Source organism: Alligator sinensis, unplaced genomic scaffold (genome assembly GCF_000455745.1).
Source record: "Alligator sinensis unplaced genomic scaffold, ASM45574v1 scaffold519_1, whole genome shotgun sequence".
NCBI classification, from domain to species: Eukaryota; Metazoa; Chordata; order Crocodylia; family Alligatoridae; genus Alligator; species Alligator sinensis.
This window is the reverse complement of record NW_005842187.1, coordinates 1,837,008-1,863,954: the sequence shown is the minus strand read 5'-3', so window position 1 is coordinate 1,863,954 and position 26,947 is coordinate 1,837,008. Positions and strand designations below refer to the sequence as shown.

The following is a 26,947-nucleotide window of genomic DNA, read 5'->3' as shown; positions in this document are numbered from 1 at the left end:
ATTCCTGATGCTCCCAGCTATTGTTTGGAAGGACCAGTCTTGTGAACTGAAAGCCTCCATAATATCTGATTGTCCCACACACACACATATTAAAAAAACCCGAACAAAACAGCAGCAGCAAATTGCATGAAAGCAAAAGGAGGATAAAAACGCTCATTCATTTCCTGACTGCATCTCCAAGCTGTTTTCATCTTGCTGTTGTCAAACATCCATTCATGTGGGTACTGCTTTGATATGCATAGGCTGAATGTAAAGAGTTATTGTAGGGGGGCTCTACAGCGAGTCCTGCTTGGGTAATAAGCACTGAGTGCTTCTGATCTTCCGACTGTTTATCAAAGCAAGTGCATTAGTTTCCATGGATGTGATAATATCTTGTTCTTTTCATCACAGTATTTTGTGCAATACAATTTCTAAATCTAAACGAGGGTGCTTCCTTTTTTGCTTGCTTTAAATCACCCTGGAACGTTTCAATACCTCTGAGGACACAGAAGGAATTCTGAACTCCAAATAGACATAAGTAAACTTCAGTCTAAATACAGCCATCCATGGTATGAAAGAATGGCAGATTTCCCATTTGCTGTTGGATTGCCCACTAATCTTACTGAGACTGTTATGACAATTGTCTCAGTAGAAAGCAGTATATCCACTTCACTGACCGGTTGTTTTGCAGGAATACATCCACTCTATGCCATGAACTCCATGCCACTGGAGTCTGCCTAGTATTTGGCCTCTCACATAACACAGAAAGCTAGATCCTTCATCACCCTGCACTTTCAGTAGCTTACTACATTAGGACCGAATGAAGGCATTTGCAGAAGAAAGCTTGAGTGTGACTGGTTATCATTCTGGTTGAGTAGCATTTTGCATTGGTGTAAATGGCTGCATTAGGTACCTGACAGCAGAAAATCTGGCTCAGAGCTTCACAAACCTGTAATAGCAAAACCCTAATCGGTTCATATGTCCATGTCTGCTTATAGGATTTATGTGCAAAAGTTTGCATGAATAAACAAACCAAAAGCTTTAGCCCAAGAGTCATCCCCAGCGTAACTCCTTTTTAGCCAACGAGTTACATCAGGGATGAGTTTGGCTCCTACGCTGGAAAAGTAAAAAGAAGAAAGTGTTCACAGACTTTCCCACATGATACTCCTTGTGATTTTTCTTACCTCCAAGTTGTTGCTGGTAAAAGAAAATGTTTGTCCATGAGCCTACAGTTTTTTTCCACCATGACAGCCTATGATGAAACCATATAGCTGCTAATTTGAGTAAAAGCAGTCCTAATTGTGGAAACTTGGCTTTTGATACCCAGTCCTCATCCAGGACCAAGTGCAGGAGTCTCTTTGCTGAGAAACTGAAAGAGAGCTGCTACAGGGGGTTCTGTCCCCCGTATCCGTAGATTTTGGGAAAAACAAGTGCATGATGATAATGCTACATTTCACTTCCCTAGTGAAGGCCTTATAAACATATGTCAATTAATTATATGTTTATAAGCCTAGGGCCTTATAAACATATGTCAATTAATTAAGCTTTCTTAGTTACTCAAACAGTAACTACAAACAAAGTAGTTAAGACATGCCCTGTAAAGTATGTAAGTGGTATTAACCCAATTTTGCAGGTGTGTAAACTGAGACACAGAGAGGATAAGTAATATATAGCTTGTGGCAGGCACTACAGGAGGTCAAATAGAGAACAGGAAGCAGAGCAAAGGATATTCTGTTCCTTACTCTGACCTCTGTACACACTTACTTTTAATTTCCTCCAAAGTGTTCAGTGAACACATCCATTTGTTTACCTCTGTTGTTTAAAATGCGCATTATTTCTCCACAGAAATGAGCTTCTGGCATCATTGAAGTCAATGGACATAATATTGTTCCCATTGCTCCCAGAATTCACTCCAGGTCCTTCTTGCTGACAATTCCCCTTACAGCTTAATTAAAAAGCCAGAGGGAAAAAAAAAAAAAAGATTTGAAATCACTGGACATGGCTACATGAGACATTTACTGCGCAGTTGAATAATTAGCAGTAAATAGTGTGCCCAGGAGCAATAAGCTGCAGAGCAATAAGCTGTGCAGTTTATTGCTGTGCATTAATAGCATGTGTCGATACACCCACAATCTACAAATAAGTGTTGCTCTAAGATCCTACAGCAAACAGAGTGAATCTGGGTTTTCATCATTTAAAGAGAAGCCAGACCCCCATAAGAGGTCAAAGCCTGAATTCATATGTCTGAGGGCCCTTCCCTTCTTACCATTCTCAAAGAGCTCGGATATAGGATGACATTTCCTAGTTTTACAATAACTTCTAGCTGAGGATCCCAAAAGACCTGGCTAAAAACTGCACAAATAAGCCTCACAACTGGAGCCAGTCAAACTGTTAATCACTAAGAATTAGCATCTATTTGTGGTGATGAAATTTGGTTTTGAACCAATCCTGATTGATACCCATACATATCTGAGGCAGAATGCAAAGTAATTGTTTTATTTGGCTCTGCTACGCGTGTTGTGCCTTTGGTGCGCGCACGCTTTCTCAACAGACATGCAATAAATAGCAAATAGCAACTAGTGAATCTTTGGATGAATTATGGTGCACACTGACATTTGGGATGCTTCCAGGACTTGCAAATATTTTAATACATACTTCAAAGCGATGCGACTGCCAGGAGCATTGAATACTGGAACGAGTGGGTTAATGCCTCAGCAAAGGCTAATCAGTATGACTACTGCAGTCACTAGAACTGCACTAGTTCACATCAGTTGTACTTCTGGTCCCATGAATTTATTAGCAGTAATATTTGTGAATCAGTGGGTTGTTTTTTTTCCCCCATTGAACAAGCTGTGCTCACATTACTGTGTGGAAGGAACTCATGTTAACCATATTTTATACATGAGGAAACTGCAGCTCAGAGAGGTTAATGCCTTACCTCTGGTCATTAGTAGGGCCACAGCTTAGTCAAGAATAGAAATGAAATCTCCTGATGTCACTTTGTCTGCTTGAAGAACTAGACTGGGCATCTTCTCTCTCATCAGGGCTTGGTCCCCTTTTACTAAAGAAAAAATCAAACAACCCAGCATGGTTTTGCAAGTGCCTGGCCTCATACAGGTTTCCCTCACCAACTGCAGGGGTTAGGTTCCTGAAAGTTCCCGTGGTTGGAAAAATGGTGGTTCATAAGACCAAAAGGCTTATGGGAAAAATGGGGTTAGGGACTTGAATCTAAATAATAAAGGAACATACAGTATATAAAAATCATTTTTACATTCACCATACTCTCTCCATGTGCTAGACAACCCAACAACCTCAGTTTTGTTTCCAAGGACACCACTTTCCTTGCTCTCTTCACAAATTGCTCACCTTTACCACTCACTCGCCAAGAGGTCATAATTAAGGGTAACATGCAAAAATCACACAGAAATTGAGAGAAAAATGCAGAGCACCTGCAACTGGATGTTAACAGCGTGAAGCACAACGTGAGACTGAGTGTGCATGAGGAGATGGGAGTGCCATGGGTGGCTAGCAAGAGCATGGCAGGTGAAATGGCAGGTGGCTAGCTGATGCGTGGGCACCAAAAACCGTGGTTACTCAACACTGTATACCGTGGTAACCAAAATGGTGTATAGAATATTAAGCGTGGATACTCAAAACCGTGGTTGGCAAAACCTTGGTTGGCAAGAGAAACCTGTATATCCCACATGATCATTACATGGATGTAGACTTCATAGGCCATTATATTGAACCTTCAGAAGGCCAGAAAGTGTTCTTTGCCAGTGCCTCAAGGACAGAGAGTTAAGTCAAATTTAGTCTTGTTGCTTTTAGCATAGTTGAATAAGCAGCTCATTCAACTGTTACTAAGTTGGTGTGTTTTCCTGTTTTCCTGGCCTCCTAGAGAAGTGGGATCAGCATGCGATCTGTGTGTGGAAGGAAGAGTCCTGGTGCAATATGCCTTCAGTGCCTCCTCACCAATGCCATGTGACCCATCAGGACACTGGAGTCCAAGAGAAGCAGAAGGTGAGTAGTCAGGATGGAGGAGAGACGTTTTTGCTATAGAAACAAAAAGGTGGTATAGTGGTAGCAAAGGAGGAGAACAGCAAAGGACAGAGTGAGGTAAAACTGATTATCTCCACATGTAGTGCAATGCAAAATAAAGCTCCAGGAAATGTATAGGAGCAATTTCATCTTCAGAGTAACCCATTGACTGAAGACTCTCTGTTAACACACGTCTGTACAACTCCCATGTAAGTCAGTGAGAGATGAACATGCATTTCAAGAACAAGATGTTCCAGGAAACTGCTCGTTTAATTTATCAGGGCCCTGATTCTGTTACTTTTGCTATTACTGGGTGCAATAAACTCCAGAGCAGTTTGAGCAGGAGTAAACTAGTCCTGGGGACACCCAGGAAAGTAGCAATTTGAGCCAGGGTACAGCAGTTTATGACAAGGCCAGGGACACAGCGGGTCAGCCCCAGGCTCTGGGTGGCCGCATCGGGCAGGGGAGAGGCTGGCTAGGGCAAGAGGGTGGTAAAAGTGTGCAGCCGTGTGCCTAGGCAGCAGGAAGGAGTCTGCCCCCTTGCTGGCTGGGCTGACCAGGCATAATTTGTGCCTGCAGTCAGCACCTACATGTGCATTTAATTGCAGTTAATTATCTCACCATAAGATAGTGGGGACCCTGCTAGTCCCCGACAGTAGTATCTTCCAGTGGCATTAATTAGTTCACTGCATCTAACACCCCCTACCCAGCCCAGGGGCACAGCCCTGCACTTCTACCCCCACAGCTGCCAGGCAGGCATGGGGTGTGTTGCCAGGGCAGTGCAGGCTTGCAGAGGTTGCAAGGAGCTTCCCTGCCTGGCTCTACTCTGCCCACCAGGCCATGGAGGCCCCAGGGGGAGAGGCAAGGAGCCTAAACCTGCAGTGGGCAGCCTGCCCCTGCCCCTGCCCTGCACACAACCTGGGGGGCACGGGTTCCCCCCTATCCCCTTGGGAGTGCATGCAGCAGCAGGGAGCCTCCCCCTGCCCACAGCCCCATCCTGCTGCCCACTGGGGCCCTGAGGCCATGCATTCCAGCCCTGGGCTCCAAGCTCCATGCACTACGTGGCTGGGCAGCAGCCCCAGCCCCAGCCCTGCCCGGCCTCCCTCCCTCCCTATAGGGGCCTCAATCCCACCCCCACTTACCTGTAGGAGCTGCTCTCCAGGGTGCCTGGCAGCCATGTGCATGTACCTACCCCCTGTCTGACCACCCCACTCCCACTCCCCCTAGCCCCTTGCATGCTGGAACTCTGCCAGCCTGTACAGAGCTCTGTACAAAAGAGCACAATCCACGTGTTTCTCTATTAAAATGAAAAATCCACATTTTTCTACAGCAGAAGTGAAAATTCTGCCGTTTTTCCATTTTTCCATGGGAAACGGAAAACCCAGATCCCTGATCGTGAGTAATTGTAAAAGATTAGGCCCCAGATAAATGAATGGATTGACTTAAAGTTATTGCACCTATTCCTTGGGGTACTTTTGCAACTCATCCTTATTGCTTTTCTCTAAAGCATTTTGAAAGGAGAATGAGGGGGATGGGCTGAAGAATTTATTCTAAGATGCTGTCCTCTTTTATTAGATCTCTTCTATATGTGTATGCGCTTTTTATTATAATTATATGTGTATGTGTGTACCATGCCATATGCTACTGTTTCTATTCTATGGCAGGGTTAGTGTAACTATTATAATGCAAAAGAAGGCATAAAGAAATCACTGTCTTAAGGAAATGTTTTAGGGAGAGGGAGCAGAAAAACAAGTATAGAGTATTTGGGGTCACTTGAAATAGAAGTGTATAAAGAATGAAAATTTAATTTAGCAAAGGTTTTTTATATCTGGCTTCATTTTGAATCAGAATGAAAATCAGCATGTTTAAGTTCTCATCTAAGGATTATTCTAACAACAGCAACAACGAATCGAAACCTTTTAAAGTTGATCAATATATTTTAATTTATTCAATGCATAGTATTTGTCCTTTTTAAACTCTGCATTATAGCATACAATATAGCAAAATATTTTTTAAAAGAAATTAAAATGAGTCTTTTAAAAATGGACAGTCACAATGTTGTGTCAAAACAGGGCATTTCAACATTACTAAAAACATCTTCCCAGTTTTCCTTTAAGATTCCTTAAGTTTTCCTTTAAGATTCTGCCACAATCTACCTAATTTTTGCAAAGCCTTGTGAGTTTGGTGGAATGGCATATTCCCGTGAAATATGTAATTCCATCAAAATTTCTCCAGCAAGCTCTAATTTGAAACCTTTTCCTTCTAGATCTCACACGCCTGGCCATAGGCATTATTCCTAGAAAAACTAGGCTACTGTAAGATTTATTAGCCGGCTGTAGAGTTTACATTTAATTTCCTTTTCTCACAGTGAGTGTGCCTGCATATTCTTAACTATGAAGGGTGCAGTCAGATCCTTATCTGTCTCATTCAATTGCTGCTGTGCTCTAGCTCTGGTAAAGGGTTTTGGGAACACTGTCCAGCTACTATGTTAATAATTTCTCTCCCCAAGCATATATAAGATATACCACATGTGTGGTGTTTTTGCTTTGTAATTCTCTGTCATTCTTACAATCAGGAACTGTGTTTGTGTACTTAGTCCTAGTTACAAATAGTCCAGTTAGGTCATTGTCTGGCTTTTTAAATTGCCTGTCTGTAAGACCCCCTGAATGCAATCTTATTAAAGTTCACGTTTGCAAGCATTCATTTGAGTAAATCTCCATTTCTTGAACATTCACAGAAAGCAAAAGAGCCACAAGCATGGCCAAAATGAACTAACATTAGCATTTGAGATAATACTTGTGGAAAATAGTCAAAGTCCTCATTCAGCTTCTTACCAGACAGCTACACCTCTCATCTACCTCAAAACCTTCTACTAATTGAATGGGTGCATTTTTAAACCTTAAGTGCTCTTAGCTACACCTACACTGCACGGCTAACCCAGGTGGCAGCTAAGTCAAAGAACCAGGGTTAGCCTAGGCTGGATGTGAATACCTGTTCTGCAGAGCCATGCTTCTGTTATTGCATCCTCACTATTTCTTCACCCACCATGTATATAAGGATAGTATGCCTTGGTCCTTTACACTGAGGCACTTCAGTCAGTTTATTAGTTGCAGGAGAATCTTTTTTATTTCGGGGCAGTTGTGAGGTGGCATTGATGGACTATCCACTCTTTAATGATTTAGCTTACATCCTCACTGCAGAGTGGGCAGTTCCAGCCTGGGCTCTTACTCTCAACGCCAGGTGAATAAATAAAAGTACTTAAAAGCTTGAGTCAGAGGTATTTGTGACAGGGAGGTTAATACTCAAACCTGAGTAATAGCTATAGCTAACTATACTGTGTGGACTTAAGTCCATCGTGTGTGTGCGTTGTGGCTTCCTGCATTGTATTGACTAACCCAGCAGCTGATACAGAAACAGGAGAAAGGTGGTGCAGCCCTCCAACTTTTGGCTGTGTCATGCATATGCAGTAAGCTCACTGCCCGGTCAGTGCAGGGTCCTGCTGGAACTTTGCACCAGCTAATCAAGGAGGGGTCTGGCTGGACTCCCACTTTCAACTGGCTCCTGAGTCCAGGGGGTGAATGTTGCTGCCGTTTGCCCTTCCCCTCCCTCCTCCTTCCCACTCAGTTGAGCAGCAAGGGAAGGAGGGGATGAGCAGCGGTGGTAGTGCATACCCTCCAGGCTCCAGATACATGTAATCAGCGGTTTCAGCCAGACCTGGATGGACAGCTCACAGATGGCATGACTAAAAGAGAACGTGACCATGCCATCGTATCCCCTCTGGATCCACCCCTGCTCTAACTATAGTTTTGCCTTTATTCCATGGACTTATCAGACCACTAGTTTATGCTCTGGCAGTGGCTAATACTTGGCTCAAGAGCAGCCTGTTCCATATTTGAAATTGGAGTCGTCTCGATTGGATACAGAAGTTACATAGGAGGTTCCTTTGCCCTGGGTAAATAAGCATAATTTACAGAGTCAGGACTTGTTACCGTTACTCATACAAGCAAATCTGAAATTCAGTCTTTGTGTGCTTTCTGCAACACTTGAGTAGAATCGGATGTTTCTTTGATACTTCCTGCCAGTCTTGTCATGTTCCAGAGTATTTGCAGGAGCTGAACACAAACACACCTGAAGCAAATGCGCTTACCGTGCAAACAAACATTTTTTTTTCCTTTTACAGTATTTACCCCACTCTGAAAATTGGAAGGCGTGTGAAATAAGGTTCTGCTCCTCTTCTCTAATGACATGCAAATTCCTTATCTAAGCCCATTGAACACTGACTGCCCATAATCAGAAAGGGATTCTTTAGAGCTTTAACAGTGATATTTTGGCTTAAGCTTTCAAACTATGCAAGGCTGTAGTCAAGTATACAATGTTGTCCGTCAGAACCACTGTTACTTAATAGGGATTAATGTACTGTATTAAATGCCCTGCAGTTTGAATGAAATCCAGCCATGTGCAAAGGACCAGCACAGAGTCTCTGCACCACTTAAGGCCACTGACAGCTTAAGTGTTAAACAGACGTAGAGCTGGCAGTCCATACAAAAGCAACTTGCATCCTTTTTGAGGATGTGCCTCTTTTGTACAAAAAGGAGGGTGTGTGGCAGCATTATAGGGGATTTAAAAACTAGGGGAAAGAAAAGGGGAAGGAAGGAGAGAGAGTGAATGGGAGAAAGGCAGTGTAATCCAGTAAAAGGGGCTCTGGATTTTGAAACCGTAAACACTGCTTCTGATGCTGACCTTGCAAACATTGTGGCATTAGACCAGTATTTTTGAAAGAGGGGCCAAATTGAACCTGCTTTTCAGAGGAGCTGAACACTCTCAAGTCCCACTATGGGCAAAGTGAGTTGCCTCCGATGTATCCAAATCTTAGGACTTCAAGGTCAGTGGGCTGTTCCTGAAAACGTAGATCCAGCACCCCAGTTTCTGCGTTAGCCAGATGGCAAGTGTAATGCTTACCAGCCTTTCTAAATTGCCTTGAGAGTTGAGGGTTAAAAAAGCCGTCTTTGTGCTGTTGTTGGGAGCTGGATGTGTGTCCATGACAAAGTAACTGTACAGCCTGGCCACCTGCAGACACACACAGCAACAACTGTTGTGAGATAATGTAAGCTGGATGGTGCATTGGCTACTCAGATTGATTAAACACTGAATACTTGTAATTCTCCCAGGGAAAAAAAAAAAGTACAGCGTGTGAAACAGAGCCCTGACTTCCTTCAAAAGACGTCACTGCTGTTTGAGCTTATGTCTCTGTTGCTGCCTGAGTTTCGTGGCATTCTTGCTACGTAGTAGTATGTATGAAAGAGCAAAAGGATGCATAGGATCATGTGAAGAATAAAGAGGCAAAGGGTGCTATGTTTTGGACCTCCAAAAGGACTGTACTGGATGCAGGCAAAGCATTCTGTAACCAGGCTCCTCTTGCATGTCCAGAAGAGTCCTAAAATTGCCCATCTTCAGGAATATAAAGCACAGTTTTAACACTTCAGTAGACTGCAAACAATGAAAATAAACTTCATGCATAGCCTTTTGTCTTTAAATTAGGATTAATTTCTTCTCTTGCTCGGGTTTGCCCAATGCTTTGTTTACCTTGCTTCCTTGCTCTGCTACATCCGGCTGTACTCTCTTGCTCCCTCTCTCTCTGTTCCTTCACTTCTTTCTTTTCTTTTCTTTTCATTCCTTTCCCTTCCTCCTTTCCTCAGCTTTGTCTTTTCCCTGTCCTTCTTGCTCCCTTTCCATGTGGTTATTTGGGAAGGAAGAGGGAATTTATAGCTAGCACTGGATTCTGTTACCGACTGTTCCACCCATTCGACCTCTCTGGATCTTTCAGTACATGACTTTATGCCAGATTGTAATGTTACCATAGTATTTGGGAGCCCAGCAAGCATTGTGGTTTTCATTAGCTTTTAGTAATACCTCCTGTGTAGCTGAACAAAGCCAATCGTGAGAAATTTAAAAATACAAGTTCTAGTTGTTTCATCACAATGAGTCCATAGAGCCAGCACAAGGTCTGTACTTTACTTGTGTCCAAAAAATAGGGCTTACACAAGATGGCATTAAGCTTGTACGGACCCTCTGCACAGGAATGATTTTCACCCAAAGAGCCCTATTGTATATAGCACCCTTACTACAGCATGATGAATCTGCCTTTCAGAAATATCCAATGTTTTTTCTTCTTTCCTTAGTTTCTACACAGAGAAAGGAAATCTTTCTGAGTGAGAGAACAGGACTAGAAGTAATGGGGTGAGATTAAAGTAAGGAGAGCTGCAACTAGCTATCAGGCAGTTTGAGTCTACTGTAGAATAGCCACCCACGGGAAAGGGATAGAAACCCTTTCAGTTGCAATTGGATGAAGCAACAGAAATGAAAAATATGAGGCCAGTTTATCTGGCATGCTTCAGTTGCTTTGTGCTGCTCTGTTGACGCAAGGGTACCAAAAACCTGGTTCAGCTGGCCCTTTCAGCTGGGTTTAGGGCTCTTTCATGTGGCCAAAATACACTGATGAACCTGGCTTGTTTGTACAGTAGGAAACAATCCTGCGCTGCCAGGTTGAGCAGACTATTTCCAGCTCCTTCTGAAATATAGTGTGCAGTCCTAGGTCCTTCTCTCTCAACTTTCTCTCCATCCAGGTATCTTTTCTCCCTGCCATCTGAATTCACAGTTTGTCCTGTAGTCAGTGCTGGCCCATGTTCTCTAACTTCCCTTCTCTCTATCTTTTTTCTTTGCTATTCTTTTCTTTCAGGTCATCCTGACGTAGAGCAACCTTGTAAATCCAGTGTCCGGACTTGGAGTCCCAACTCGGCAGTCAATCAGCACACGGTGCCACCAGCCTGTCCTGAACCTCAGGGCTGCTACCTGCAGCTGGAGTTCCACTATCCTCTGATTCCAGAGTCCCTCACTATCTGGGTGACATTTGTCTCCCCAGACTGGGACTCGAGCGGAGCAGTGAATGACATCAAGCTGCTCAGCACCAGTGGGAAGAACATCTCTCTGGGGCCTCAAAATGTCTTCTGTGACATCCCCCTGACTATCAAGTTGGATGCCAAGCAGGTGGGCGAGGAAGTGTATGGCATCCAGATCTACACTTTGGATGAGCATCTGGAGATTGATGCGGCTATGCTGAGCTCCATCCCTCAGAGCCTATTGTGTGCAGACTGCAAACCCATCCAATATAAGGTGATCCGGGACCCTCCTTTCCTGACTGGCTCTCCATTCATCATCTCAAACCTCAACAGGAGATTTGTGGACATGTAAGTACCCCTAGATGGAGGAATAGACAAAATGGTTTGGAAAAAATAGAGTTCTCTCTTTACAATGTTATGTTTCATGTTAAGATGAGTTTCTTACCTACTTAAATGATCAGAATATCGCCAACAGAGGCCACACTTGTAGTTTACGTATGGAATTATGCCACAAACCCATGGAACAGATTTACATCTTCAGACTTCCCACCTAGATCGGCAGATGCAAAGCATTTAGATAATTTGCTTAATCCTGCACCTCTGGACTTTCTGAGGTTCTAAAGATACCCCAATAGAAGGCTCTGAGAGAAATGTGATGACGTTCACTTGGAATAATACGTTTTGAAAGAAATGTGTGGTAGAGTTTATTTTCAGTGCTCTGGCAGGGACATTTATAAAAGCATGTAGAGTTGAAGGAATGCTGAAAAGCAAGAGTGCAGATGCATGTTTAGATTTATTAATGAATTTATTTTAGCCACCATCTCATTCCTTTCTATATTTATTTTTTCAATCAAATTTTACTAGCACAAATGCTTGTAGTCTTCAATGGGACATGCAGGGTCCACGTGCCTTGCACTGATCTGTAGAAAGTAAGGGAGAATTTTACCATAAGTGAAATGTTGCACCAGAAGGCTGATTAGAAGAGTTATGCTCTTGTAATGAGGGTTTACAAATATCACCTTGCAACCTTCATGACCAATTCCAGCCAAACACGATGTTAAACAACACTTTAAAAAGCAATTTTAATAAGTCCAAATGTTGGTCCAATATTCCCTCGCAAATCACAAATCTTGCTTCCCTAATAACTTCAGAGAATCCATGGTGTGTTCACAGGCATTGTATAAACAGAAAAGGCGCAACATCTCTTGAATAAATAATTCCTTAGAAATTATTCACTGTTCCCCAGGACTGCCATGAAGCTCTTTTGAAAATGAGTACCAGATAAAAGGAATTAACCTGCTGAGAAAAATGCATGCTAATTTAGAAGAGATGATCTAATTACTTTGTCTGATATCAAGGAAGAGTGCATCATTATAGTCTTCTAAACAATCTAGTAATTGTAGGAAACTGCCCTTTGATAGTCCAATTCTACTACTCGGAGAATGCAAATTGTCTCTCTGCTCACACGAATTCAGCTTAATTAACAATAGCGCATTAAAAACAAAACTCCATGGATATCATTGGAACTACTCGTGCTGAAAGTTAAGCATCTGCTTAAATACGTTCCTGGACTAGAGTGTTAATTTGCAACAATTACTGGCACTTAAAGTAGAAGTACTGTTCGCATATTGGAAACCTGGGAAATTATGACTTTTCCCATGGTTTTGCTGTGAAAGCATCTTTTCCTGAAAACTGGCCCCTTCTCACTGGAAAATGGGACTGGCTTGCCTGCAAAATATGCATACCTTAGCACAAGTTCCCACAGAAATAGGCCCAATTTTGAGTTCATAATGAAATGTGGAAAAAAAAAAAATTAAAAACCTTTGAATTCAGAGTCCTGTTCCTATGTACTTTTGTTTTGAATACAATACAGACCTCTCGCTGACAGTCCTCTTAACTGGACCTTAGATAGGAAGGGTGTTTTCATGAGCTATGGGTCTACAGACCTCAGAGTCAGGCTCCCTCCCAGCAGGCCAGCTGTACAAGAGTGGTGGAATGGGAAGTCCCATTTCAAACCAGCATATTGTTTGGTGGTTAGGGCATTATTAATAACAATTTTAGCTGGCATTTAGGTAAAATGGCATGGTAGCACTTTTCTGCTTCATAGATGTGTGGAAACATGCTATAATGGTTTGGATGCTGCAGCTATGGAGGCAATGTAGATACCTGACCTGACAGTACAATGTCATGGACGCACTTGGGCACCTAGCTCAAGATCTTTTATTTTCAGTTTGATTCTAGTTTTTAACCAAACTGTAATGGTGTGTATGAGACTAGCTTTCTGTCTGTCCCCGGGTAAGACACAGGTCTTGTACTCTCTAGGAAGGAGGTGGAGGTCTCCTTGTGCTCACTCATCTCAGCATCTGTGAAAGGGGAGTCAGGATACATTTCTACACACATGTGGACAGAGACCATCACTTTGAAATCTCTCTCAGCTGGAGCTTTTTCTCTTCCGCCTGTTTGGTTCACTCTGTAAGACAGGAGCTCTTTACCACCTGATATGACAGCCCCATTACCTCTCCATAAATCCCAGCTCAGTTATCCTTTACTCATGTTTTGGAACATTTCTGGTATTGAATGAAGTGACCCCTGTTTCATATAAAGCATATTGCGAAGGAAGTTGCACACCTCCTGCCGCCTCTGACCTTAATCTTCTTTTTCTTTCTTCCCCCTAACAAAGCTCTGCTATCTGCAAGCAGTATCATTTCCTTTCATCGGTGCCACACCTGGAGAAAATTAATTTCTCATACCTCCTTCATGTTGGTGAGAGAGAACCCTTTCCTTACGCTAAGAGGAGGGACAGCTTTAATGGATAGCCCTTGCCTAGTCAGCATCGGGTGCTCTTACAGGAGGGAAGGAATAACTAGAGCAATGCAAACCTTGTATTAAGAAACACATAACAATGCCAAACCTGTCTGCTCTCAAGTTGAATTTGAATCCCAGCTCTCGGCTCAGGTTTGCTGAGCGCGGTGAACATTTCAAAAGGACAGGGCTAAGGTCCAAGTAACCTCTTCTTCCTTAGAGGTTTTGGGGAAACCAGGCAAAACTCATTCACTTCAGCTGAGTTTAAGAATGCCAAGCTCTTTACCCCCCAAGGAATAACTAGCAAGGGGAGGGGACTTGCCTGCAAAGTTCAGATCTCAGTTCACATCCAGATCCAAAGTTCAGAGGGTTCAGATCTGGAGTTTTCATTCTGGCTGATCTCTAGGGATGGCTGAAACAGTTAACCTGAATTCCCTTTAACCCTCTTGCAATCCAGTACTCTGGTGATGGCTGTAACAAAATCACTGCCTCAGCGCTCATTATTGAGAAAAGCCCTTTGAGATTTTTGGAGAGGAATATTAAGTATAGAAAGCCAGGGACAGGCCAGTTTCTGGAGGATGTCAGAGAAATGGTTAGATAGCCAGTAACAAAGGAATCATCTTTTCTGATCACTGGAGCTGTCTTTATTTGTTGTTGGGGGCGTTGTTTGTTTTGTTTTTTTCTTGGGTTTTTTTTTCACAAAATGTGGTCTTATTAGGAACAAACAATGGAGAAGAATAGAGAAGAGAAATTGCAACAGATCTTCCTGTGCATTGGCAGCAGTGGGCAGTGCGTGGACTGCTTCTGCACAGGCAGAAGTGGTTTGTTCCAAATTATAATTTGTACCAGGGCTTTACTGTGTGTGCTGGCACCTCGAAAAAACCTATATGTAGCTGAGGAATCCACAGCTGGATTGTATTTTTCCAGTAAATTCCTATAACCACTAAAATTCTAGTAGCCATGTCCTCCTGTCACAAGGCATGAGTAATTCCCATTGAAATCAATGCCACTTACTTGGATTTCTAAGGAGGAAAATCAGAGCCTACCCAGAAATAGCAAAGTAAAATACTAATGTTACTTTACAGGAGATCCAATAGGGTAGTGTGGCCCAATTTTTTTTTGGCAGATGTGCCACCCGGTAAATGCTGCACCCTGCCCAGGTACTATTCTGAGCTCTGTCCCCTGCCCATTCTGCTGTTCTGGTTTCGTCTCCCTGTCCGATCTGTCCTGTGCTACCTGTCCCCTTCTCAGTGTACCAATGCTCAGAGACTGCCTATGTTACTTGGGGCACACGTGCCACAGGTTGGCCACCCCTGCAATAGGGCTTTCCACTGGGCTCTGAGAAACCTGGATGCCTCTCTTCTGTGTCTCTATATGATATCGAATAAACAGGTGACAGGGCAACCATTTATGATGCAGAGCAGAGGGGTTAGCTACGTGATTAGATACCTCGCAGTTCATTCATTAAACACTTTAGTTTCCTATTTTACCAGTCATTAATCTGTGAGGGTTTCTGTATAAATATGAGGCTAGATTGCATTTGGCTACAGGGGTGTGTATAGTGGGGGCAGTGGGGGTACGGGGTTTTCCATCCTTTTATTCTCCTTAAATTGCCAGAGCAAATTCAGCTGGAAAGCACATGTGTCTGTAGTGTGTTTGGTGTGCAGTAGCAAAAAAATAAACTGATTCCTAGGAATGATACTTCACAATGCTCTACCATTTTTACATGGGTAAACTCTACCGGTTTCAGTGGAGCTGTACTGGTATAAAAGTAAAATAACACTAGGGAGAGAACCTGACAGGAGGCTGAAGGTTTTTAAATTAAACCTTTATAGAATCTTCTTCCTGCATCCGGTATCATCCACTTCTTTATTTTCAAAAGAAGAATTTTTTTTTTTTTTTTATTGAGAGCGTAGTGTTTTCCATACATTATGTTATATTCTGGGCCTTCTTAGCTACCTGGGTATTATTGCCAAATGTACTTGAACCCCATTTCCTTTTAGCCAGTACTTGAAATCTGCCATAATGAGTTTTCCTTCAGATCTTACTCAGGTGGAAGTCCCATCAAAGCTATTATTAAGGTCTCAATAGCTTGAAAATGTCAAGTCCTGCCTACACCTACCCCCCACCTCCTCCCCTTCCAAAAGAAAGAAGAGCTTGGAGGAAACATACCACAAAATACATCACAGAAATAACTTGAGTAAGAGAAATACTGTTCATCCTAACTGCAAACTGACAAGCCTGGACTTGTCAGTCCTAAGCATTTCCTTTGTTTTGCCAAGAAAATATGAGGGTGTTTGTTTTTTTTTTACTTTACAGCTATCTAGACACTACCTAGCTACTAGTAGCAGCTGTATGGACTTCACCGAGTCTACCTTAGACCTTGAGATGAGTACTCAGTATCAGATCCTATTGCCACAGCAGCCCACTGCTGTTAAAATCAAAACTAGCTAGTTTAAAGCACTCTTGGGTATGTACACAAGCTGCAATCACAGTGTAGTCATACCCTGAGGCTAGCTTGAAGGGTGTTGGAATTGCTGAGGTTTTTCCAAATATTCTTCCACGGGCTTTGTAGCATACCTGCAAGTATGCTAGAAAAGAGCAACCTTAGTCTCTTTTGCTGCTATTCCAAAAAAATCTTATTAGCTGAAATGGCATACTTAAGAGAAATCCATCCCAGTGCGCAAGTGCCAGCATAAGGTCTTAATTTAGAGCCACTTGTACCCCCTCTGATGGGATGAATATCACTCAGAAGCACCCTCAAGCCTGCTGCACTGCTCTGGCTGCCTCCTAAACAGGAATCAATGGAGCAGAGCCTGTATGACTCCAGGCTGGTTATTAGCGCAGGGGCGATTTAATTGGCTCTGTCACTGAGCAATGTGAATTAAACAGTCTGAAGCACTGGGTGGACAGAGCTACTCTGCTTCTGGTCAGGAGACAACTTGCACAGAGAATCACAGCATATTTCACAGCACCCTGCCAGGCCCAGCTACCCTGCTGCTGAGTTTTTTAGTTCACAGCAACACACATGTAGAAGCTGATAGGGGTGACTGTGGCACAAGGATGCTTCAGGGAGGGGGCTGTCTGCTGGCTAACCCTGCACTGGAGCACTCTCATGCCCCAGCCACCCCCTCTGCTGCATATTGAGTCAGGTCGGAGTAGCCCTGGGCTGGCAAGCTGAACCCCACCAGGCCCTCTGCCAGTCAGGTATTCTCTAACCCAGCTCAACATGTTGAGGTCCCAGGCATATGTTCAAATGAGAACAATAAACTCTGGCATGATATGAACCGGAGTTTATTGCTTCAAATTAATTGCATACGTAGACATGCCCAGTAACAAATAGGACTACTGTGCTAATACCAAAAGATACTCTCAAATATTCTGGCAGGTGAAAGTGGTTATTTTGGTGCACCATTATTTCTGGGTTCATAACTTTTTCTGGTAAGGGCTGTAATTTATTATATGCAGTCTATAATCTTATTGAAGTTTCTAGGAGCTACTGAAGTATATAAATTATCAACACCACTATTTGTAAGTATATTAATACCCATCAGGTCTCTTTCAGAAGAAATGATTGTAAACCCCCCAAAAGTTTCATGAAGTTTATCCCTGATTCTTATTTGTTTTGGAAATGCATACCACTGATACACCATGTGTTGTCTTCATTTGTGTGAGAGCAGAAAGGTGACCAGTCATATACCACAAATATGAGTAATGGATGCAGTTTGTAAGCAACTTGTAGACTGAAATGTGTTTGTATGAACTATTTGACCAATTTGTACATGCAAGAGGTATGATGAAAAAGCAGGAGGGGTTATTCATGATGGGTAATTAAATTAGATATAGCTACAAAATAAAAATCACTGAGTATGTATCAGGCAAAGCCTCTGGAAGTCAGTAGAAAGACTCCCATTTACCTTCTTAGCCTCTGGAACAGGCCACATCTGTACAGAGATTAAAAAAGAAGTATGAATACCACAGTGCTCATGTGAGAGTGTAAGTCTCTATTGAATGTAAGCCCCTGCTAAAATCCATACCTACATCTGTCCTTATTATGGCATTCCTTCCTTCATAACTATTCAAAGAGCTATTTCTCTATTTTCTTAACTTTTACCAGATCAGAACATATGATCTAAAGCATCTGAACTGAATTGCTAGATCCATCTGTCATGGAGATAAGTAACACCATATTTTTACCCATACATAATACAGATCACCAGGTGGATGTTTTCCCCATGCCAGGCTCTGAAATGTAGGTTATCTTCTTCCTTTCCCTCCCCTGCAGTGCCAAGAATCTTTTGATATGCCAGGAATATTTGGGTGTACATAAGGCATGAGAGATGCATTCACAAAGCATTTTACACACACAGAACCATTCACAAGCATTTGGAGAGTGTTATTTCTGAGTGCTGAGGATACCCACCTTGTATAAGCTTATGCAGCTCTATTGACTTCAGTGCCACTTTGCTGATGTACGCCAGCTGAGGATGTGGCTCGTAAAGCTTAACAAGAAGCGGTCATCACTAGAACTAATCAGGAATTTTCAGGAGAACCCAGTTTGTCCAAAAAAGCTTAATCAAGACCAAAAGATTTTGTGGACTTTGCTACAATTGCTACAAACTGCTGAGTTTCCTCTCTTATGGTGGCCCTAATTATCATGATTATAATTGCCGTGATTTTTACATAGCCCTTCTCTGCATTCTCCCATCTGTTTTTTTCTTGGGCAGGTACGGCCAAAATTTCACATAATATTCTAGGTGAAGTCTTACTAGTGTTTGGGACAATGACATTATTCCCTACTGATGCATTCTAGGGTTTCATCTGCCTTTGTCATAGGCACATCATATTTGTAGTTCGTGGTTATCCTATAATCAATATTATATTTAGGCATTTCACTTCTGCTGTCTCTTACAAGGGATGAGCTCTCACTTTATAGCAGAAATTCTGCTTTTAGCCCCTACCCTCAGTGAATAACTTTACACTTTTTATCCCATTTCTGTTAATCCAGGTCTCATAATCAGTTCTTTCTCTATAATATTCTTTATGTTTGAAAAAACACATTATATTTTGTCCAATTTTCCATCTACCTCTGCAGCAGGTTTGCAGTGCCTCAAACTGCATGTGCGTGCTCTTCTGGATGTGCCCTATGCCTTTAATGTCTCTCTAAATTTGTTTCTGAAAAAAACCCGAAAAACAAGAAAACCTTGCATACTGTTAAAGTGAGACTACTGACTCACCTCCTACCTCCACTTTCTTAAATATAGGTACTGCATTTGCTGTTGTCCAATCTAGAGTATGCCTGGAGAGCTTTCTTAAAAAGTCCTTGCTACCAGTTTTTTTTTCAGTTTCATGTGCCGGTTTTTCAGTGATCTGGGATAGAGGTTATCTGCTTCCCCAAGTTTGAGCTCATAAAGCAGTTTGAATTTTCCTTCCATCTCAGTTGTGATGATTTCCATTTCTATACTTTCATTCCCATTAGGCATCCCTTGCTTTGTCTACATTATCCTCACTGAAAACTGAGGAAAACATTAATTTAGCTTTTGGTCATAACTATATTATCTTTAATCTCGACCCCATACCCATTGCATAGCAGCTTCTTCCTCCTTTCCTTGTTCTCTTTGTATTTGTGTATCAGAAAACCTTTATTTTTATTATTATTTGTTTTTAATTTCCTTTGCAAAGTCTTAACTCATCTTAGTTTTTGCAATTTTCACTTTTATCACTACACTCTCTGACCTCCAAGACAGATTTCTTAGCTCATTTTTTTCCTATTATTTGTAAGCTCATTGCTTACTGCTAATATCCTGAGTTGGTTATTCATTCGGTTAGGTCTGGAGTCCTTCCCTAACAGGTTTTCCCTTTGCTTGGGATGCAGGTCACAGACAGCTTTGGCACCTTCAGTTTAAATAAATGTCATGTCTCTTCCACATGAGTCTTTAATCTCTTTGGCCCAGATTATCTTGATAATTATTTCCTTCAGTTTCTCAAGCTTTAGCCTTTTGACATGGAAAACTTTAGTTACAAGCCTATTTTTGTTTATCTTTTCAGTCACTTAAATTGAACCACTTGCAATTATTTTCTACAACTTTCTCTTTCTATTTACCAAAAAAAAAAAAAAAAAGCCAAAAATAAAGTCATTTTTTTTGGTTCCATGACTACTTGGTAAAACAAATAAATAAAGGAAGGAAGAAGGCATCACATCCATGAATATCTTGCTTGTCATTATTAGAACGATTTGTTACACACTTGATATCTGGGAAATTAAAGGCTCCCACCATCTCACGCTTCCTTGTAGCATTTATCTCTCTGATATAAAGGACAACTCTGTCTGTATTCAGATCTGTCCCTGGGGGTCTATAGCAGACTATCCTAGTAGAATCCCTTTCAGAGGTCTTCCCCAAAGTGATATGAATTCAGTTTTATCTAAACCGTTTCTTGTAATATTTTCAATACTCTGCTGTATTATGACACTATCTCGCCACCTTTACTTTTATTTTTACCTTTCTTGAACAGCACACACTCTTCAATACCTGTAATTCGGTCATGACTGCTGTTCTTCTGTGTCTCTGTTCCTTCCCCCTGTATTATCTGGTTTCATGTCATGTGCAGAAGTTCTAGTTTTTCCATGTTGTTGCCCAGGTTCCTTGTCTTATTGTATAAACATATCAGTTGTTTTTCTCTGACCTCAGCCAAATTCCTAACCAGACTAGGTACAGTCTTTCCATGGACTGTAATGCCTACTTGAGTGATGACTGCCTTCCCGACCTGCTTTGTCTTTTTTATGAAAACCTCTGAAACTTTACACTTTCTGGGAGCTGAGGAGCTTCTCACAATCTGTTTAGGCAAAAATGCGGGATCTGAGACTGCTGGTGTCAGTTGTTATCTTCCTTGAAGTCCAGGTCTGGACTGGCCTGGAGAGCAACTTGGGTTGGAATAGTTCATCTACCACCTCTCAAAATGTATTGTCGCTGTTGGCAGCATCCCTAGAGCCTTCCTCCTATGACCTGTATTGATTGCCCTGTTTTTGTTTAATGAAACTGGAAGTTTCCCAAGAAGAAGTCTAGAAGATGGAACTACCTGCCCTGCACCTTCTCTTTCAATGACAGGAAATTGGTCATTGGCCCACCTGACCATAACAGATGCTCAGTGCTCTGTAGGACGGCAGCTTCTCCACCCAGTGGGATCATTGCAGGCTTACCCTGGGGAAAATGCTTCCTTTTCCCCAAACAATGTATCTTCACATCTGACTTTCATCTCAAAATCTGAGGCCGCACCTGGGCTGGGAGGCTGTGAGAATGGCTAATTCCATTTACGTGTGCCAGATACGAGTATGTACCCCGACTCATTCAGACAGAGAACACCCCAAGTATTCAGTGGAGAGGAACCAGAAAGAAAAATCCACTTGTTTCCTTCTATTATGCTCTTTAACTTTCCTTTCTCTCTGCTTCCTTCATATATATATCACAATTGAATGTTGACGTGGTTGTTCTTATTACCAAATGTTCGCTGGTCACATTACAGAAGAGATGCAGCAGGTCCCTTTTTTCAAAGAGCTTGAAATTAAATGTTAGAGACTATTTCTGCTGCTGTTTGGGAATATGCATCTTCTTTTAGCTGATATGACTTGACAGCTGGCAGCCACAATCTGATGAGAATCTTCCTGTCTTTCTTTCATAGATTAAATTACTGCTAATTCAAGGTGCCAGATAATCTTTACAAGAGAATGAAACCTGTTTCCTAACTATCCCTGTCACACACATGCACATGCGTGCACGCGCGCACACACAAAATATTTCAATCTCCATACATGCTCACACATGCTCACACATGTAGTAGATATTGCAAACTCCTTCCCTGCTCCCCTGTGCTATAGTAGTATAGCCCAGCCCTACAGAAGTGAAAGACCTATTTCCCTACCCACTCAGTGGCATTTTCTCTCTTCAGCCTCCAATTTGTGCAAGCTAGCCTTTTTGTGCCAGCTGTGGTGACAGAATTTGCAAAGATCAGCTGCTGTGGTTACTTACATAACACCACAGCTAGACATGGCATTTCACAAAACATGGAGCTTCAGTTCATCTGTTCTAGCTGAGCTGTACTGAATCTAATGTGGGGGAAGGGGAGGCAAATGTAGGTGTACACGTTTGTGGCTTTCTGAACTTGGGGCAGATCAGAGACTTTTTTGGCCCTGGGTTTGACAGAGAAGCATCAGGAAGTGGAACCAACAGCTCAGAAACACTGGGATGCAGTAGCACTCCGGCCAAACCAGCTTGTTCCTCCGAAGTGTGTTCAGCTCCAGGAGCTAGCAGAGATAGTGATGAGTCTGTATGCCAACTGTAAGCCACCCAGTTGTTCTTCTGTGCAGGGAGAGTCTTCAAGAAGCCCGTCAAGCTGGATTTTCATCATCCAGGTACCAACAGAGTGACATAAAGAGAAAGGCCAGCAAGTGGCCCAGCGGTCGATAAAAACAGGAATGCATGCTCTCTACTCATGTCTTACCTCCAGAAAGACATCATTAGAATGCCATACAGTTCAATCCCTGATCTTTTCTCCTATGCCTGAAGAGGGATGCTTGAACGCTTGAGTGCTTGAGGGGTGCAATGAATTTTTTTTGTTTTGTTTTTTTTTTTTGCAAAAATCTAGTTGGTCTAATAAAAGATATCACCTCTACCACCAGTTCTGATTCCTACTAGCCAGGACTGAATTTGAACTGGTGACCTAGTGGTAGTAGTAGTAAGGTTTGAAGCTCCAGGAAAGTGTGAAGGTCAAGTGAGAATTGTCTCACTGGGCTAAAGGATTTATCGCAGGTAAACCAGTCTCAGAGCTGTGGTGAGTTGTGCTGTGCATTATCTCATGGTTAATTATATCTCTCTGATGTTTCCTTTTTGATGTTCTTCTTAGTTTGGGTTCTAAATAAGAAGCACCAAAAATCTCCCAGGAATAACAAATGACTTTTCTTTGCTTGATTGAGGAAAGAAATATTGGACAGGCATGCGTTATGCAACAATTTAAAAATAACTCCTTCATAAAATTTGTAGTGAGCTTCAAATACCACAAGAGAAGCAGACATGTGTTACCTGTGTTTTTATCAGCATTGGCAGCTACTCCCATTTTCTTTGCAATTTTAGTTAACCGATCATTTTCTGGGTTCTTCATTTTAATGTCTATGGCCCAAACTTAAATGCCAAGTGTCTGTTAAATTTGGCAGACAAGGTTCTTTGGGTGAATCTGATATCTTTTATTAGACCAACTTAAATAGTTGGAAAACAATTTTTAAGCTAGCTTTCGGGTTCAAAAACCCTTCGTCAGGCTAAGGAAGTTTCTGCAGTTGGTGTGTGCTCTTCCTGGATGGAATGAAAAGTAAAGTGCTTAAACCAACACGGCTACAACCTACACCACTAGTAAATTTGGAGCACACAGTGCAATCAGATAGGACTTTAAAACATGTTAAACAGACTTTGACATATCTGTTCTGCTGTCAATATGCAGTGTGGCTACTATAGGAATAGGCACTATAGAAAACTCTTTTAAAGGCCATATGGCTTGCACACAGAAAGGATCATAATCTCTTGATACTAATTATCCCTCTCAGGCTTGATCCTGTTAATTCTGGCCAGGATGTTTCAAAAGTGACTAGTGGCTTAAGGTTTCTCAGTTGGGGGGCTTAGCCTGATACCCTTCAAAGAGACCTGGTTGGAAGGGGAGAGGGTGCTCCATATTTTCTGAAAATCATCTCTCCTAACAGCAGAACCTCAAGTTGAACAAGCAGCGTCATTAGCAACTGCTGAGAATCTTGCCTCTCAAACTACATATAATAAATTGGATCAATTTATTCACAGTGCTGCACTTATTATCGTTTTAATATGAGGCCAGTTGCAAATGTAATAACAGTGGAGGGAATTCACTCATGATGGGACTTTAGAGGGGTAGAGATAGAGGCCACATGTTGCATCAGAGTCAGTTATTAAACCATTAAAAATCCACAAGTGACTAGCTAGTAGGATTTCTCTTAATCTGAAGCGGATTAAGCTAAAACACAGAGCCCCAGTGGAGGAGAACCTCACGGAGTACTCATTTGGAATAGATACCTCATCCCATTTCAAATCTCTGCTTGCCGTCAGTAGTGTCACGTGTATGAGCGCATCCACATACATCTTACACACATGTCATCAGGAATCAATATCCTCAGAGTGGCCCAGGCCTCTTGTCTTATGGTGGCACTCTCTGAAGCAGAAAAGTACAGGATAGTAGAGGTGGCTTAGCTGACAGGAGAGGAATTACCCTAAACATCTGTGTGTATTAAAAACCTGAGCCAAAACCTTTGACAATGTAAAGACTCCTAGTGGCTTCAGGGGCTTTGGATTGGGTGCCCAGAGTATCTGCTCACATGGCTCTGTTTCCTCATGCTGAACATTTAGCATTTCCTCTGGATTACACAGAAATGTTAAGGTATTAAGTTCTGAAAAGCAGGCCTTGGCTCCGAATCGTTGCAAAGGAAATCCTAGAAGTCAGGTCTGGATTCAAGGACACTGTAGAACATAACTCTGCCTCACTAATGACCCCAGACCTGGAGAGACCTTCCTCCCAGGGGCAAGCACCGAACCTTGGCTAAATGGAGCAGGACTGAACATGCTGATTCTTGATGTTGAAACCAGCTGCACTTCAAAACCAACCTGAGGATGAACCATCAGTTTGCTGAGCCCTGGTCAGAAAAGCCTTCAGACGATTCACAGGGTCCCCATCATTCCTGTTCAGAGCCTTTTCAGATTTAAATTAATAGGATGTGAGTCAGGCATTTCCCAGACAGTATAGTTGTCGAAATCAAGTTAAAGCATATACCAATCCCACTAGCATTCTTCTCAGTGAAACTGCAGTGGATTGCTATGAACATCAGCTAAGCAACGGGAACATCATTAAAGATATGAGTAATAAAATGCTGATCGCCCATGCTGGCCTCCCTGTAAGGGAACAGAGCTCACCAGTGTCTGCTAACAATCATGGCCTTTAAAGCTAAATACACTAACCTGTTCTAACCTGCCTACCTGCTGGGTTGTTATCATCTCTTTGTCAAAAGGATACACTGTAGCTGCTTAGCTGAAAATCAACTGTTTAAACCAGATGCCCTGCTGCTGTAAACCAGCATAGTGCCAGGGAAGTCAGTGGAGCTCTGCTGATTTACACCAACTAAACATGCAGCTTTACATATTGTAGCTGCCAGTATCCTTCCTGCTGGGTTGACTGGTTACAAATCTCTCTCTCTTTCTCTCTCTCTGCAGTTGTTGAAACTGAATTTTGCAGGCGTGTGTTTTAATTAAGAAGTTCTCACATCTCACATTAGCATTTCATCACACTATGTTCAGGACACAAACCACACAATTTTTTTTCTCCCTGTTTCTTTAATAGCATCCAGGTTCTGAGACCCTTAACCAATATATTTCCTTAAAAGTACCTCTTTGGTGCAAACACCTTTCTAAATCTCAGGGCTTGTAGTAGTGACTTTATCCTGGGATATGTAACTTGATCCCATTAAGAACCTCCATCTATGCCATCTAAATCCCCCCCATCCTCCCTTTTCCAACAAAGAAAGTAGAAATTAATTTATCAATGGTAGAAAGTTTAGAAAGAAAGAATAAATGAATGGATGAATGAATGAACAAACAAACTGTCTTTAAAACCTCAATTGCAAATTGCCTTTTTTATTAAATGTACTACCATGATTTAAGTTGGCATCATGACAAATATTTAGATGATTATATCAAAGTCTGTTGGAGTTAATCAGTTGCACATATCTATATATATATGTGTGTGTGTGTGTGCAGCTGATTAACTCCAACAGAATATATATGTGTGCGTGTGTGTTTGCTACTTTAAAACTTCCCGAGCTTGCATAAAGGAAGAAATAAATATAAAATATATTTAAAACAACAGTTTCAGTAGCTGCAGGCATGTTTACCTGCTAGAAAAGTACAGGAGGCCACTTTTCAGAGTGAGTTGTTATATCAGGGTCATTCTGTGCCACAAAGCTCAATGCAGCACCAAGTATCCTTAGAAGAAACTGTTTGCTGGCCTGAGTAGAAAATGTACAGTAACATAACCTAGGTGCTCAAATTGCAAATTAAATGTGTGGCTTCAGTTAGTTCTCTTGGGGTGAAGCTACACATTACCATAGGTGGAGGAAGGTGGGGGCTAATAGGGCCTAGCCCCACCCACCCAAATGTGGGGTCACGGTAGGGCCAGAAGGCAGCCTGGCCCAGGGCTTCTGGTGGCTGCAGCAGCGGTGGGGAGGGAGTGAGGCTGGGAGGGAGGGAGGCAGGCACTGTACAGCTAGTGGGTTGGGTGTGGGACTGAGCCACGAACAGCTTGTTTGGGGGGGGGGCACAGCTCCTGCTGCTATGCGTACTCCAGGAGGCATGCAGGTGTTTGCCCCCAGATCTGGTTAGGGCAGGGCAGACTCCACTGTGTGCTGGGCTGGGCTGCACTCAGGGTGGACGGCAGTGGCAATGGGAGGGGTTCATAGGAGTGGGGCTGCAGTCACCCCAGAATTCACCATAGCCCACCCAACCCCCCTCCCAGTGCTGCTGCTGCCCATCCAGAGCACAGCCCGGCCCTCCCCCCCACTGGGAGGAGCCTGGCACAGCCCCCAGCCCCAGTCTGCCCTGCCCTATGCAGATCTGGGAGCACACACCCCCATGCGCTCCCAGGACACACGCAGCGGTGGAAGCCAACCCCACTCCCCACACCCCCAAGATGAGCCATGGCTTCATCCTGCACCCTGCCCCACACCAGCTGTGCAGGGCCTGCCACAGCAGTAGCAGCATTAATGTTGTTATAATCATTACTATTATGAACAATAACACCTCAGGGCGGGTGTCAGGGTCCCGGGGGCTCCATCCCCTCCGGCCTGGTGGTGCAGCCAAGGATGACCCGCTCCAGCCCCCAGCTCGGGGCCCCCCGGGTGGTGCGGGGCCAGTGCAGGAAGGCAGCCAGGCACGGCCGGTGTGGGGTTGGGGGGTGGCAGATTCATTGGCATGGGGGAGGTCGGCACTGGGCAATGACCCCGAGCACAGGGGAAGGGGCAGTTGCACGGGCGCAGTGGGCCCCAGCCCCGATCCTATCTTGGGCCCAGCTCCAGTCCACTCTGTTCCAATCCCTGTGTGTTTCTAGCCCCAGCCCCCCCACCCCTCGGCCCTTTCCCCTCCCCCAGCCCTTCTCCAGCAGACTTTCCTGCCTCGGGG

General features: G+C 43.0%; 1 protein-coding gene across 1 annotated transcript in view; it reads left to right on the top strand.

Moving 5' to 3' along the window:
• The window catches only part of PAPPA (pappalysin 1), a 224,573-nt gene that overhangs the window by 76,515 nt on the left and 121,111 nt on the right, over positions 1-26,947 (top strand). The window contains exons 6-7 of the mRNA XM_006026275.3: positions 3,878-3,999; positions 10,754-11,261. Of these exons, the coding sequence (XP_006026337.2) occupies positions 3,878-3,999; positions 10,754-11,261 (630 nt within the window). The remainder of the gene's footprint in view (positions 1-3,877; positions 4,000-10,753; positions 11,262-26,947) is intronic.